The sequence below is a fragment of the Prionailurus bengalensis genome, chromosome A3 (assembly GCF_016509475.1).
Source record: "Prionailurus bengalensis isolate Pbe53 chromosome A3, Fcat_Pben_1.1_paternal_pri, whole genome shotgun sequence".
Taxonomy (NCBI): domain Eukaryota; kingdom Metazoa; phylum Chordata; class Mammalia; order Carnivora; family Felidae; genus Prionailurus; species Prionailurus bengalensis.
The window spans coordinates 23,646,866-23,661,499 of record NC_057354.1 but is presented as its reverse complement, the minus strand read 5'-3'; the positions used below and the strand labels follow the sequence as shown (position 1 = coordinate 23,661,499).

Sequence of the window (14,634 nt, the reverse complement as noted above, 5' to 3'; positions counted from 1 at the left end):
CAGGGGAGGGGCAGAGAGAGAGGGAGACATAGAATCTGAAGCAGGCTCCAGGCTCTGAGCTGTCAGCCCAGAGCCCGACGTGGGGCTCGAACTCATGGACCGCGAGATCATGACCTGAGCCGAAGTCGGCTGCTTAACCGACTGAGCCACCCAGGCACCCCATATATCCATTTGTTTAAATTTTCAGGGTATTAAAAATTTTATTTATTTTGAGAGAGAGGGAGACAGCACTTGGGAGGGGCAGAGGGAGAAGGAGAGGGAGAGAGAGAGGCGGGGGAGAGAAAGTGAGAGAGAGAGAATTCCAGGCAGGCTCCACATGGTCAGCCTGAAGCCCCACATGGGGTGAACTCATGAACCGTGAGATCACCACCTGAGCCGAAATCAAGAGTCAGCGCCCCTCAGGGTATTTGTTACTTTTGTAATTTAAATTACTCTGAGTGCTCTCAAAGCCTAAGGTTAGAAATATGGACTAATACAGCATTTTGACAATAGGAACCAAAAGCCTTAAAATTAAAAAAAAAAAATTTTTTTTTAACGTTTATTTATTTTTGAGACAGAGAGAGACAGAGCATGAACAGGGGAGGGGCAGAGAGAGAGGGAGACACAGAATCTGAAACAGACTCCAGGCTCTGAGCTGTCAGCACAGAGTCCAACATGGGGCTTGAACTCACGGACCGTGAGATCATGACCTGAGCCAAAGTCCGACGCTTAACCGACCAAGCCACCCAGGCGCCCCTTAAAATTTTTTATATGCTTTAATCACCATAATTCCATTTCTAAGAATGGAGCCAAAGGATACATCAATGTAATTGAAGATAATACTTTTAAGGATATTTATCACACTGTTGTTTATAAAGACAAAACCAAACAGTATGTAAGAAGATAAATTATGCTACAAAAATAATATGAAGCCAACAGAAATGTTAGTATTTAAGGGAATGTGTAATGTCATGGAAAGTTATTAATGATAGATATATGGATAATTTCCTAAAAAGCAAGCTAGACTGGTATACATAATTAACTTCCATATCAAAAGAGTTCTACAGATTAACAGATACTATGCATGAAAAGGCAATAACTTGGGGAGGAAGTATTTTCAACATGGATGAGAATAAGGGCTAGAACAACAGCAAAAACCTATAAACAGGCTATTCAGAAGAAATATAACCATAAACACATGAATGACATCTAGCCTTCAAAATTAAATAGATCCAAGCTAAAAATGACAACTTTTTTTTTTGCCTGTCAGATTAACAGAAAAGGGGTAAAAAAATTAAAAAAATTAAAAAAAACCTGTTATGGAGAGCATTTTACAATATCTATTAAAATTTTAAATATTCTTATCCTTTGATCTAGCATTTCTACTTCCAGGAACCAATCCTTCAGAAATATTGCTGCACAGATAACTGTACAAGGATATTCATTACAGCACTTTGTAGCAGAACAAAATCGGATGGGACCCAAATCTCAATAATGGACTGGCTAAATAAGCTACAGTACGCTCATACACAGAATACATAGGCATTAAAAAGAATATGGTCACCAAAAGTTCTAATGGGCAAGACACCCAATATAACAAAAACAAGGTACAAAGAGTATGTATAATATCCTACTTAGAAAAAAAATGTCAGACTTAGGAAACACATAAACCTTCACCTCTCATTATCTATTTTTATATTTCAAATAATTTTGTAGTAACTAGCATACATTTTAAAGCATGTTAAAATAGTATACACAATATGATCCCATTTTTGTAAAATAAAAAACATGTATACATTATAAATCTGCATTATGGACTAAAAAATCTGTACCAAATACTTTATTGGCACATTGGAGTTTAGATGATAATATTTTGTGTGTATTTTTTCTCTTACAATGAATACACATATTAATTTTCTAGTAAGAAAAAAATAGCTGTTAAAAATTTCAGGCTTGTGGCCTATCTTTAGGATTAGAACCACCACTGCTCTCTCCTGCAGGAAGTCTAGCATGATCCATGCACCATCATAAAACTCCTCCCTCCCCTCGCACTTTCCACCTTGTCTTGGTTCCCAGCTCAGCTCTGTCCTAAGGCAGTGCAGGCTGGGTGTTTGGCTTACACTTGATCCTTGTATTTTTTAAAAACAGAGTCAGTGTCTCTACACATCTAGCCAGGAATATCCAATTTCTTTGATTGGGGCTATGCTGTCAGAGGTATCCTTCATTCAACAACTCCTAAGGTGGACAAACTGAGGCTCAGGAGAAATAAACATGGTTAACAGCAGATTTCCACTTAAAAACACAGAGTGGTGCCAAAGCAGTGATCTTCATTGATTTTTATTGAATAAAGGACTCCAGGGGCAAGCAGGAGAGATCAAAAGCAACAATAGCAGGAACAAATATAAAAATATAAAATGTAAAGTGCAAGCCCTGGGGAATGTGTGCAGGGTTGAATTGTGTCCTTGGGGGACACAAGGCTGAGGACTAGCCACAGCCTACCCCCTAAAGGAATCTAGGTCTGAGCGGCCTGTGCAGGGCCCTTGGCTGGGGGTGGAAGTGGCTTGAATGGGGCCCAACCTTGGGCCTTGAAGTAGGAGACCAGTTGTATAGGTACCTCTGCGAGCACAGTCTGTGCCAGTGCCTCCCGAGGGGCCTGCCAGGAGAAGAAGGGCAAGGTCAGTGGTGGCCCCCTAAAAGCATCCCATAGTTTACATTTCATAGCAAAGAAAGGATACACATCCCAACACCCAAACTTGCCCAGACTTAGATGAAAGGGTAAGTATCCCCACTCAGACAGAGGTGGAGGGGTAAGCTCCCAGATCTGATCTGCCCCCAAACTTGCCCCCACTCACATTCTGGAAGCGACGGTAGGGCACAAACTGCACTATATCACGGGCAGCTGCCTCCCCGGAGCGCGTATGCAGGGGTCCACCATCAGCATCCAGCTGCTCCATGGCCTCAAAGTCAGCACCACCCACACCCACGATGATCACTGACATGGGAAGGTGTGAGGCACGCACCACAGCCTCACGTGTAGCCTCCACATCTGTCACAGCACCGTCGGTCAGCAGCAGCAGCACAAAGTATTGCTGGGGATAAGCCCATTCATAAACTGAGGCAGACCCTCCAAACACCCCAGCTACACATCCCCACATTGACAAGAAGTCCCTTGTTACGTAGTCCTAAAGGGAGCCCTTGACCAAGACTGCCCACCACTACCTCTACCTCTCATGATCCTCACCGAGGCAGTCCTCTGATGTGCAGCCTGGGTTGCAAACCTGGCCACATGGTTGATAATGGGTGCAAAGTTGGTGGGGCCATAGAGGCGAACTTGGGGCAGGGCTTGGCGATAGGCATCCACAATGCCCTGGATGCCTAGAAAAGGAGGGCAAAAAAAAAAACCACACTAAAATACTGAGCCTCTTCAGGGTTGAGTCAGTCCTGACATCACCCCATCCTGGCCAAGGAGATTTGAGAACCTGGGTGCATTTCGTTTGGTCACCCCTATAACCCAAGGTACTTAACCTTATCCTACAGATGGAAAAATTAAGACCAAAGAGAAGAGCACTTGCCCTAAATCACAACTTGAGTTAACACTAATTAAGGAGTCTCATAAACAAATCTAGGACAGTTGAGCATCAGATTACAACCCACTTAATAATGAATTATAATCTAATTACTAAAATAAGAATCTATAGATATTAAATAATTACCGGGAAGGAAGAAGCTCTTAATTTTTTTTTCCAACCTCCCTCCTCCCCCCATAACTCAGTCTAAGAAGCTCTTAATAAATGTAGGAGGAATTACAAAATCATTTGGCAATCTTAGAGATAACTGATTCACGCAAAGATCAATATGAGCTAAAACCAGAGCCTCAAAGTATCTTCCCAAAAGATATTTATTAATTACAAATAGTGGAGAAACCTGGTAGTAGACTCTACCTTAACCAAGTGATCAAAGTTAACATGACTGGTAGTAGGATAAATCTACATCATGGGCCTCCTGACATGGTGCACTGAGAAGAACGCCCACCACAAGTACATAATTTGGATCTATCATAAGGAAATACCAGGTAAACCCAAACTGTGAGACATTCTACAAATTACCTAGCCTATAATCTTAAAAAATTTCAATTATCATGACAGACATGAAGAATTCTGGAAGACAAAACAAGTGAATGCATTACACGATCTGAGATTTTCTTTATGCTGTAAAAGACAACTGGCAAAACATGAATAAATTCTAGACTGGATAATAGTATTGATGTTAACTTGCTGATTTGGGGAATTGTACTGTAGTTACATAAGAGAATATCTTTGACTTTAGGAAACACACACTTAACTATTTAGGGATAAAGGGAGCAAAGTTGGTGGGGTCTCGGAGGCAAACTTGGGATAGGACTTATTCACTATAATTCTCAAACATTTCAGGAAAAAAAATATGTGTGCGTCTATATATACAGACCACTTTAGTTTGTTGTCCATGTTGGGGGAGCCACGAGGTTTGGAACCTCTCTAGACAAAAGAGTTTGGGTAAAAGTACCCTAAAAAGAGCTGAACGAAGGCTTCCACTGATGCCCAGATAAGTACCAGTGAGCTTCCAGGCAAAGATGATAATAGACAGCACTTGGTATTTGCCGAGGCTTACTTCTTCAAACTTTACATATATCTTCTCCTTAAATATTCAATATCTTATAGTATTTATCTTTTTATGAAGCCAAAGCACACTGGCCCCAAGTCACATGGTTTTAGCAAGACGCAAGATAAAGATTTGAGACCTAGATTTGAGTCTCTTAGAGACCTAGCTCTAAAATCCACTCCTCTGGACAACAGGATCAGATACCTGCCCCTATTACCCCACACTCCCTTGTCTGCACAGGCTTGGCCCTCTAGGTGTGGACAGATCTGCCTGATGTTGGAGGTTGGAGGAACTTACCTGTGCAGTAGGGGTTATTGGGGTTGAAGTTCAAGGCAAATTCATGGGAGACCTGAAGGCAAGAATGAAAATGAGGTTCTTTCTCCATGGTCATATTTGTGTAAAGAAACAGGACATTATGGTATATGCCAAGCATTGTATAGGAACTATTTAGTCCTGAGTACTTGTTGTGCATATGCCTACAGGGATACATCCCTGCATCTCCACATAAAGCTGGGTGCCAGACAGCAAATCTATGTCATCCCCCCAAATCAGGACCCTGACACTGAAAATAGAGGAGTTGGGGAGGAGTGCTCACCTGCCAATCAGGGGGCACCTGGGCCCCAAATCCAAATGCTGGGAAAAGCTTGTCCCTGTGGGAAGACAGTGAGTTGGAGAAGAGAGGGGACTGTGACCCTAGAGGCTGAAACATCTGCAGGGAGGAGGGCGGGCAAGAGAACAAGTTACTTACGAATCATAGTCCTGAATCACGCTGCCCACACTCCACAGTGCTGTCAGGTACTCGTTGACCCCTGTTGGGCTCAGGTAGTGCAGGGAGTCCGGGGAGGAAGGGTCTCCATTGGAGCCTGTGAAGTCTATACCAACCTGGGAGGAAGGGAGGAGGGGAGCTGAAGGCCACTTAGAGCTCCAGATCTGTTCTCTTGCCCCTGATAAAGCAACTTACAGTGAAGTTGATTTGACAGCCTCCCATCACATAGTCCAGGAACGAATACTGTGTCTCAACCTGTAGATGAAACCAGGATCACAGCTGAGGTGAAGAAATTGGGGCCATGGAGCACAGGGGTCAGAGCCTGGGTCACATGGGTTAGTGTCTCACCTGGCAAATTTTGACACAGACAGTCCCAGAGTTCTTGTAGCTTTTCTTTTTCTGCTGTTTCTCAGGGTGGATGCATTCAAAATTGGCCTGGTGAGGAAAGAAAAACTAGGGTAGGAAACTCCCAGAGCATCAGCCAGAACTAGAGCTGCTCTGCCCTCCCTCCCTCCCTCCCTGGGGCTGCAGTCCTTTAGGCCCACCTCAACACCCTTGAGCTGGGCTGGCACTCACCGGGACTGCTTGCAGCTGGGCCAAGCTGGTGTAGAAGGTACCAATGAGATCATGTGAACCATCACTGTCATAGTCTGAGCATCGCACCTGAGGCAGGGGGAAGAGGGGGAGGTGAGTATGTGTATATAGTGAGAATAAATCCCTCCCCAGGCTCTCTGCCCCTGGTCGGTCCATTCAGGAGGCAAACTCCTCACCTGGATGGGTGTGCTGGGGTCTCCCCCACAGAAATGCTGAAGGGGAACAGAGAAGCGCTTCCATGTAGGGTTCAAGTTGTTCTTGATTACCTGAAGGTGGAGGGCAAGGCCTCTAGTAAGTTCTAGGCTGGCATATGGGGAGCTGTCATCCTTCCCTATCCATGTACAGTCTTGCTCTCCCTATGTTCCAAACCTTGATAATCACAAGCCCCAGGGATTCTCTCACAACCCACTCAACCCAACCCCAGGGGTCTCACACCTCAGATCTGTATACCAGGTGCCATTTCCCATCACTCTGACGGAAAAACTCCAAGAATGGATCCGATTTTCCCAGGAAGTCCTGTCAACGCCACAGAGACCCCAGTGTAAGACTAAGGGAGAGACAACTATACCAGTCCTCAACCCTGCCCCCCCAACATACCATCCCTGTCCCCTTAATTCTTAAATCCCCAAGGCCTCCTCCTTCCAGACACACCTTCTTATCTAGGTTTCTGGCTTCCACCTCCATGGTCACTACGCGACTATCCTTCATCTCCTGAGCTGATACCTAGGAAAGGGAGGCAGGAGACTGTATCACCTCATGAATTCCTCTTTGACGTAACCCCCTTCCCCCAGAGTTCTTCCTTACCGTGATGGTCCCCCGTCCAGCAGGTTTTCCAGGCTTCAGCATCAAGGGCAGAGTTATTATCTGGCTGGACACAATCTGGGGCAGAGCAGGGGTAGGTGGGAGAGCAAAATCTCAGACAGGGTTAGGTCTTGCTTGACCCCCACCTCCTCCATGTTCCAGACAGTCTGGGTGGTCTGTTAGGGCTCTTACTGAACATGTGTCTGAAAGATTTTAATCCCTAGCCCTACATACCTGTCCTAGGGAACACTCAGCCCCTCCTAGGAAGTCATCATCCCCCAGCTCAGGTGTCTTGTTGTCTATGTCATAGATGCCAAATCGGAGCTTCTGAACTGTTTCAAAGTGGTACTCAAGCTGCAGAGTCTTGGAGAACTCGGGGCTCGAGCAGTTCCGTACTCGCTCAGTTCGGCCAAGCTGTGGGCAGAGGCCAATTAGCATAACATACACTCTTCAACCCCCAAAATAGTTCTAGCCTCCCTCCACAACCTTAAACCCACAGTCCTTCTCACCTCAGCCCAGTTGCCCCCTCCCACATCCTGTAAAAGGACGCAGAGTGGGTCAGACTTAGAGCCGATGTCCTTGTCAATGAGATGGTCACAGGAAATGGACAGCTGAACCAAGGTCACACAGTGGGCCATCTGGGAAGAAAGGACCTAAGTCAAGCACTGAGGACCCTTTCCACCCTTCCCTGACTACAGGTCCCAGCTTAGGAAGGCCAGCAGGCTTCACCCAGGCAGGGCTGAGCCTGTATCCAGCTCCATGACACCCAAGGAAGAGAAGATCCTAGAGCCTCCATACTCCTCTAATTCCTTAGGTGAACTCCATGGGACAGGACATGGTGGGTACAACCAACCCTGGTATGATGGGAATATACAGAAAAAGTATACTGGCCTCCATCAACAACTTTGACCCCAAACTAGTCCTCACCCTAAAATCGCTATAATGCTCCTAAGACCCAGAATCCAACCTTGATCTTCTCAGAGACCAATGAATCTCACTCTGACCCTCTTACTGGCCCCAGATCAGATCCTAATCCAAGTTCCAGTCCCAACATTGTCTCAAACATGACCATGATCCAGATATTACTCCCCAAAAAGTTTCTTCCTCCAATGATTTCTCACGAACTGTGGGGCCCTACATCTCGAGATGGTGTTAGGATCGCCCCCAATTCAATCTTCTAGCCTAAAATCAGCTGCTCATGTCCAACTCCTCACTACTCTCACTGCCACTACCCAGTCCAAGCCATCATTTGTCACCAGGCTTATCCCATTAGCCTCTTTAACTTGTCTCCCTTATCCTATGCCATCCCCACATCCACCTCCATCCTCACGCTAACAGACTATTCCCAATACGGCAACCAGGGTGATTCTGTTAAAATGTTAAGTCAGGTCATGTCACACCTCTGCCCAAACCCTCTAATGATTTCGTATTATTTAGAAAACATCCAAACTCTACCATGGTCTACAAGGTCTTGAAAGATCTAGATCTCTCTAACCTAATTTCCTAACATCTCTCTTGCTCATTCCATTCTGTTCACACAGGTCTGCTTGCCTGCTATTCCTCAAATAAGCTTGTTTCTTCCCTCATGTTATCCACATGACTTGTTTCCTCACTCCCTCTAGGTCTTCATTCAAAATCATCATCTCCATTATGAAGAAAAAGGCTCTCCTCTTCTAGGTACTTAAAATTTTAACCCTACTAATACTGACATTGCATACCCTTTTCCTGCTTTTTCTCTTTAGCATTTATCAGTGTCTAATATACTATATATAATGTTTTCCCGACTAGAATGGAAACTGAGGGAATATAAACATGAGGGAAGGGATATTTGTTTGTTCTGTTCACTGCTGTATCCCAAGCACCTAGATAACAAATATTTGCTGAATGAAATCCAAAAGGCTATCTCCAGACTCAGCTCCCAGCCCAGCCACCTCCAAACTGACTGGCAATCAAGGACCAAGTTTCTCCAATCCATCCATTTCCTCAGCTGAAACACTATCTTCTTGCATGGATCACCATGACTCCCAAGAAACCCCTCCTCCTACAGTCCCCATAATAATTACCCTCAGACTTGTTACTACCTCTGTGTCCTTGATGACCCATACACCTGCAGACCATCTGTACCAGCACTATACCCCAGGATGCCTCTAGCCTTAGCCTCCCGTAAACTGACCCTCAGTCAATTCTTCCCCCAACCTAGTTCACAGATAGTGCTGTTCCCATCTTGGTGCCCTGTGTTCTCCATCTGGAGTGCTATTATCAACCGATGTTGGAACAATTATTACACTTTAGCTTGCGTCACAAACTGCCTGCCTATTCATATCATCTCAGTCCCTACTTGAAAGCATCCAATGATGGAAAACCCACCACTCTCCTAATCTATTTTTAAAAAACATTTTAGAGAAAGAGGCAGGGGCGGGCGGGGGGGGGGGGGCGGGGAGAAAATCTTAAGTAGGCTCTAAGCTCAGTGCAGAGCCCAGTGTGGGGCTCAATCCCACGACCCTGGTATCATGACCTGAGCTGAACTCAAGACTCATATGCTCAACTGACTGAGCCACCCAGGCGCTCCTCTCTTAATCCATTTAGATAGTCCTGTTCCATAAAGTCCCACCCAAACCAACTCAAGTCTGCTGAATCCTCATTTCTACATATTTGTCCTGTATCTCCCCAGTCTAAATTTCCACAGGAAAGCCTTATTCCATCTCTCTCTGAGAACCCATCTGACCTGGAAGCAGCGAAACCCCCAGCTAATATCTGGAAAAAGAGCCCCAGTTCTTTTGAATGTTGCCCCTAGAATGTGGCTTGTAGACTCTGAGCAACCTGATCTTCCCTTTGAAAGTTCCCCAAGGAGAAGACACAGAGAACACATTCTCCCAAAGGAGTGGGACCACAACTTCCCCAAGTCACAGTCTGACTCCATGCTTCTCACTTTACATGTTCTCTGCAGAGCAGAAACAAATGAAGGATGTTCATTTCACTATTGCTGAGAATAGCAAAACACCTGAGACAGCTTAAAGGTCTATTATGTACTAAGTAAACTATGACACATTAAAACAATGGAATGTTGAGCAGCAGCAGGTAAAATATAAGGCAGAACTATATTATATTGGTATTATATGAAAAAAATGGTAAGAAAAGTAGGACTCCATGTCAAACTTCAATTGTATGTGTATATACAATAGATTTGAATATGTTGACAAAATAAATACACACACACACACACACACACACACACACACGTGGAAAACACCAAAGAAATGCAACTTTTAGGTGTACCTCAGAGAAGTGGGATGAAGGTAAGGATTTTACATGATCCTTACACTTCTGTAATACACTTCTGTATTGTTTCCATATTTTAGTTTATTTTGTAATTTTTAAAGGGCTTCATTATTTTTTTTCCCCAAACCACAACTCAAGTCCTCTTCACTATTCAAAGCCCAAAGCCTCTACCTCCGGTTCAACAACCTCTACCTAAATCCAGAGTTCTCTTGCCTCCTCTCTGGCTTCTCCTTAAGCACTGTCTCAGCTAGTCTTCCTTGATGTCAGCTTCCAGAGTCTCCACCTTAATTAGAAGCCTTGCATAGCTGCCCACGGCCCTTAGATTCAGAGCCAAAATCCCTAGCAAGGTCACCTTAAGGCACAACTCCAGAGGGCACATCTACACAGAATGCAGTAGTTGTAACAATATGGTGCCCCTGCATCCCTAAAAATTCAACCTTCAAACCCCTTCCCAGTCTGCTCTACCTCCTACCATTCTATCACCCAACCAAGTAGTAATCCAAAGCTATTTCTGGTTCCTCAAACACACGCACAAGCTGATACCTCTCAGTTTCTGCCTAAAAAAATGTATTGTCATCCAAAGTTCTGCTATGACATCATTGCTTTATGAAGCTTCACCCACAATCCCAAAGTAAAATTTATCACCTCTCCTCTGGATGATTACATGGCTTCCTCATCATCTTCCTGCAAGCAAACACACACACACACACACACACACACACACACACACACACACACACACACACACAGTGTTTTATTAACCAAACAGAAACTAGGTCATACCACTTCTCTGCTCAAAACTCTGGATTGGCATCACAAAACACTCAAAGTCCAAAGTTCTTACAATGGTCTGCAAGACCTGACCCTTATCTAACTAATCATCTAGCCACATAAGTATGTTCCAACCAGGTTTCACTTCTGACACACATACACACATCAATCTCATTCCCTGTATCAAAGCTTTTGCATGGTCTTCATCCATATACAGAAAATAAGAAAGTAAGCTGTATTAGAGTAGGAACCACATCTGGTTTGCCTATCTCCAGTACCTACAACAGGACCTACCCTATGGTGGGTATTCAGTAAATTAAATATTAGTGATTTAATACTGAAACTGCCACCAAAATTTCGAGTTTTGTCTGTCTACCCTCATATCTATGGGCTCCTTGGAACTAGGACTCGGTATTATTTCTGTATCCCTCATATCAGTGGCTTAGTACATGGTACTTATAACCATTTGTTGAATAAATGGTAACATGCTTTTGCTCAACTCAAACTTTCAGGCCTTTTCCATTTGAACTACTGTCCAGCAGTAAATCTTCTCTATTCTTATCTTGTACAACTGAGCTTTAAAATTTAAATGCAGGACCCCTGGAACTCAAAACTAAGTGACAATTTAAAAATGGGCAAAGAATTTGATCAGATATTTCGTAAAAGAAAATATATGGATTGGAAATATACAAAGGAAGAGTGATCGACAGCACTAGTCATCAGGGGAATGCAAATTAAAACCACAATGAGATACTAGCACATATCCACCACAACAGTTAAAAGTAGAAAAATTGACAATACCAAATGTTGTCAAGGATGTGGAGATCTCATACATCGCTAGTGAAAGCATTAAATATACCACTTTGGAAACAGTTTGGCACCTTATTAGAAAACCAAATACGCATCTAGTCAAACAGCAATTCCACTCCCAGATTTTTATCCAAAAGAAAACGTTATGTCCACAAAAAGATTTATACAAGAATGTTCATAGCTGCTTTATTTATAATAGCCAAAATTTTGAAACAGCCCAAGTGTCCATCAATATGAGAATGAATAAACCTTAATATTTATACATGTAAGAGAAAACTACGCAATAACAAAAAGAAACTATTAATATCTGTAATATGGATGAATCTGAAGCATAAAATACATAGACTCCACTTACAAAGTTTTAAGGCAAGCGAAACTAATCTATAATGAAAAAATTCAGAATAGTGGTTATTCTTCCCATGTCCCCCAGGGGAGGGGCAAGTATTAACTGAAGAGAGAACTCTAGAGGGAATGAAAAAGTTCCTCATCTTGATAGGAATGTGAACCACAAATGCATTTTTCATTGCCATCTAATGATACACTTAAGATGTATACATCTCACTGTATGTAAATGTTACCACCCCCCCCAAAAAAACCTATAAGAAATGATGAACTCAAGACATGTTGAAATATTTATGAAGTGTGCTGATACTTGCAATTTCTTTTAAATCCACAATAAATAAATAAATAAATAAATAAATAAGTAAGTAAGTAAGTAAGTAAGTAAGTAAGTAAATGGTATGTTGAATGGATATGTGGTAAAACAAATATAGAAACATTTAAATTGTAGAACTTAAATAGTAGATATATGGATATTTACTGTATATCTGTATACTCAATGTTTTCACAATAAAATGTTGAGGAAAAGTTTAAGTGGAGGACTTATATTGGAGAACTATGGGTTTATCCCTGATACTTTGTTGAGAACTACAAAGTATTAGCAGTAATTATCTGTGGTGGTGAAGTTACAGGCAACTGGAGCTGCGGCCTTTTCCCTCCCTCCAGGGCTTCTCTAAGATCCCAGAGACAAAGAGGCTTTGGGGAAGACACTTTGGCAGTGGGGACAGGCGCTTCTTCTTGTGCTAGGCCTCAATTTCTGGCAGATTAGAGCATTCTTTCCTAGTCTATTACCATTTGCACCCCTTCCCCACAGCTAGTCCTGTTTTATCTTTTCTTAGTTTCTTCTCTGACCAGACTAAAACCCCAATCAGAATTCTGTGGACCTACATGTGCAAATGGGATGGGATTCCATTTCTGAGAGTCAGAGCTTCCTGTGCTACCACAGTTGTTTTTCACAAATCTGCCCCCTTGGCTTCTCGTTGGAATTAGCAATTCTTTATAAGCAAATCCTTATAATGTGCAGTTTTCTATCCTTTGAATCATATTTCCTTTACATTACCTAATGCCTGGGAGTATTATTCTCTCCCAAATCCTGTTGGTCTCCTTTAAAATCTAGCTCCAAGCCTACCTGTTTGGAAATCTTACATAATTAAAACTCCTAGTTCACGTCACTCTTCTATTCCATATCCTTTGAACAGCTACGTCCTTAAGCCAGACTCCTTTACTTTTCATCTGGTGCCATTATAATTAATCCCATAGGACTTTCAGCATCCTTTATAGGACTGAAATTTTATAAAACCATATTAAATATCACATTTAAGTGAGTCAATAAAAGCCTCTAAAACTTTCTCATTTATTTTTGTAAAAGAGGTCTAATATTTGCCAATATTCTGAGCCAGCATATCTTGCCTGGATGTCTGTAAGAGTCTCTGCATTTCTTAACTGGTCTCATTTCCACTCTCAGTTCAACAAAGTCAGAGACCTTCCCTGACTCCAACCCAACAATACCCAGCTTCTCATAAACCTATCAAAATGTGTAACTTGTTTATTTACTTGCTTATTATCTATTACCTCTAGTAGACTATAAATTCAACATGGGAAGAAACCAAATCTGTCTTGTTCCTATTCTAGTGACTCACACATAGCAGGTACTTTGTAAATATCTGTTGAATTAATACTGGGAAAGGAGTGATAATCCAGGGATCCTCAGAAACGACCCAAATCTAGTCCTAGCCTACTGCTTGAAACCATCAAGAAGAAATGAGCTTTCTAGAACACTCAACACAAGACTAGCTTATTTCTATGTGCCCCCAGCACCCCCAAGCCTTCCATTCTGTGCTAGTCAGGAACTGCAAACAGAAACAACTAAGTATATATAGCACCAATCTTTTCTTCCTTTGTCTTCTACCACTTGAAGCCTCCTTCCCTTGTGCTCTCCCCTGTAGGCTGCTTTCCTCTACTGACGGAAATAAAAAACTGAGTGAGCATCTAATCCAAGTCCCTCAATTCAAGGCGGAGAGGTAAAATGTGATTTAGATAAGGCCACACACATCAGGTTCAACAAAATGAGGACCAAACTCAAATATTCTGACTTCTACATCGTCTAGAACTTTTTTTTTTAACATTTATTTATTTTTGAGACAGAGTGCGAGCGGGGGAGGTGCAGAGAGGGAGACATAGAATCTGAAGCAGGCTCCAGGCTCTGAGCTGTCAGCACAGAGCCGGATGCAGGGCTCAAACCCACAGATCATGAGATCATGACGTGAGCCGAAGTAGGATGCTTAACCAACTGAGCCACCCCGGTGCTCCTCTCCTCTAGAACTTTGGACTATAGTCATATCCTTCTCTTCTGAAGAACTTTCCTTCTTGTATCCAACAGCAACATGATGTAGTGGGCAAGAGTATGGGTTCTGCAGTCAAGAGACCAGGCTCCAAATACTGGCCTTACTCCTCTCCCTGGCCACAATGAGGTACTACTAATGCACCCACCAGAACGATGTCCTACCTATGTAATTTGGGCAAAATACTCTCTAAGGCTCAGGTTCTTCGAGAGTAAAGTGGGGGGGTATAATCTTTTTCTAAAGCTGTATATAATGTATGCAAGGTGCTTATCACATCCTGCAACTATTATTACCAATAACTATTAGCTATTATTT

The 14,634-nt window shown here is 42.9% G+C and overlaps 1 protein-coding gene across 10 annotated transcripts in view; it reads right to left on the bottom strand.

The window, feature by feature from the left end:
• Window positions 1-2,300: 2,300 nt before the first annotated feature.
• LOC122496339 (RNA-binding protein 12) overlaps window positions 2,301-14,634 on the bottom strand; it is a 35,064-nt gene continuing 22,730 nt past the window's right edge. For all 10 annotated transcript variants that reach the window (XM_043602524.1, XM_043602531.1, XM_043602529.1 and 7 more), the window contains 15 exons: window positions 7,288-7,416; window positions 7,013-7,192; window positions 6,782-6,856; window positions 6,629-6,700; window positions 6,413-6,493; window positions 6,154-6,243; window positions 5,960-6,046; window positions 5,732-5,818; window positions 5,579-5,638; window positions 5,366-5,499; window positions 5,213-5,267; window positions 4,915-4,966; window positions 3,221-3,354; window positions 2,832-3,068; window positions 2,301-2,632 (listed from right to left, as the gene is read on the bottom strand). In XM_043602524.1, coding sequence (XP_043458459.1) covers window positions 2,492-2,632; window positions 2,832-3,068; window positions 3,221-3,354; window positions 4,915-4,966; window positions 5,213-5,267; window positions 5,366-5,499; window positions 5,579-5,638; window positions 5,732-5,818; window positions 5,960-6,046; window positions 6,154-6,243; window positions 6,413-6,493; window positions 6,629-6,700; window positions 6,782-6,856; window positions 7,013-7,192; window positions 7,288-7,416 — 1,614 coding nt within the window. In that variant the 3' untranslated portion in view covers window positions 2,301-2,491. The remainder of the gene's footprint in view (window positions 2,633-2,831; window positions 3,069-3,220; window positions 3,355-4,914; window positions 4,967-5,212; window positions 5,268-5,365; window positions 5,500-5,578; window positions 5,639-5,731; window positions 5,819-5,959; window positions 6,047-6,153; window positions 6,244-6,412; window positions 6,494-6,628; window positions 6,701-6,781; window positions 6,857-7,012; window positions 7,193-7,287; window positions 7,417-14,634) is intronic.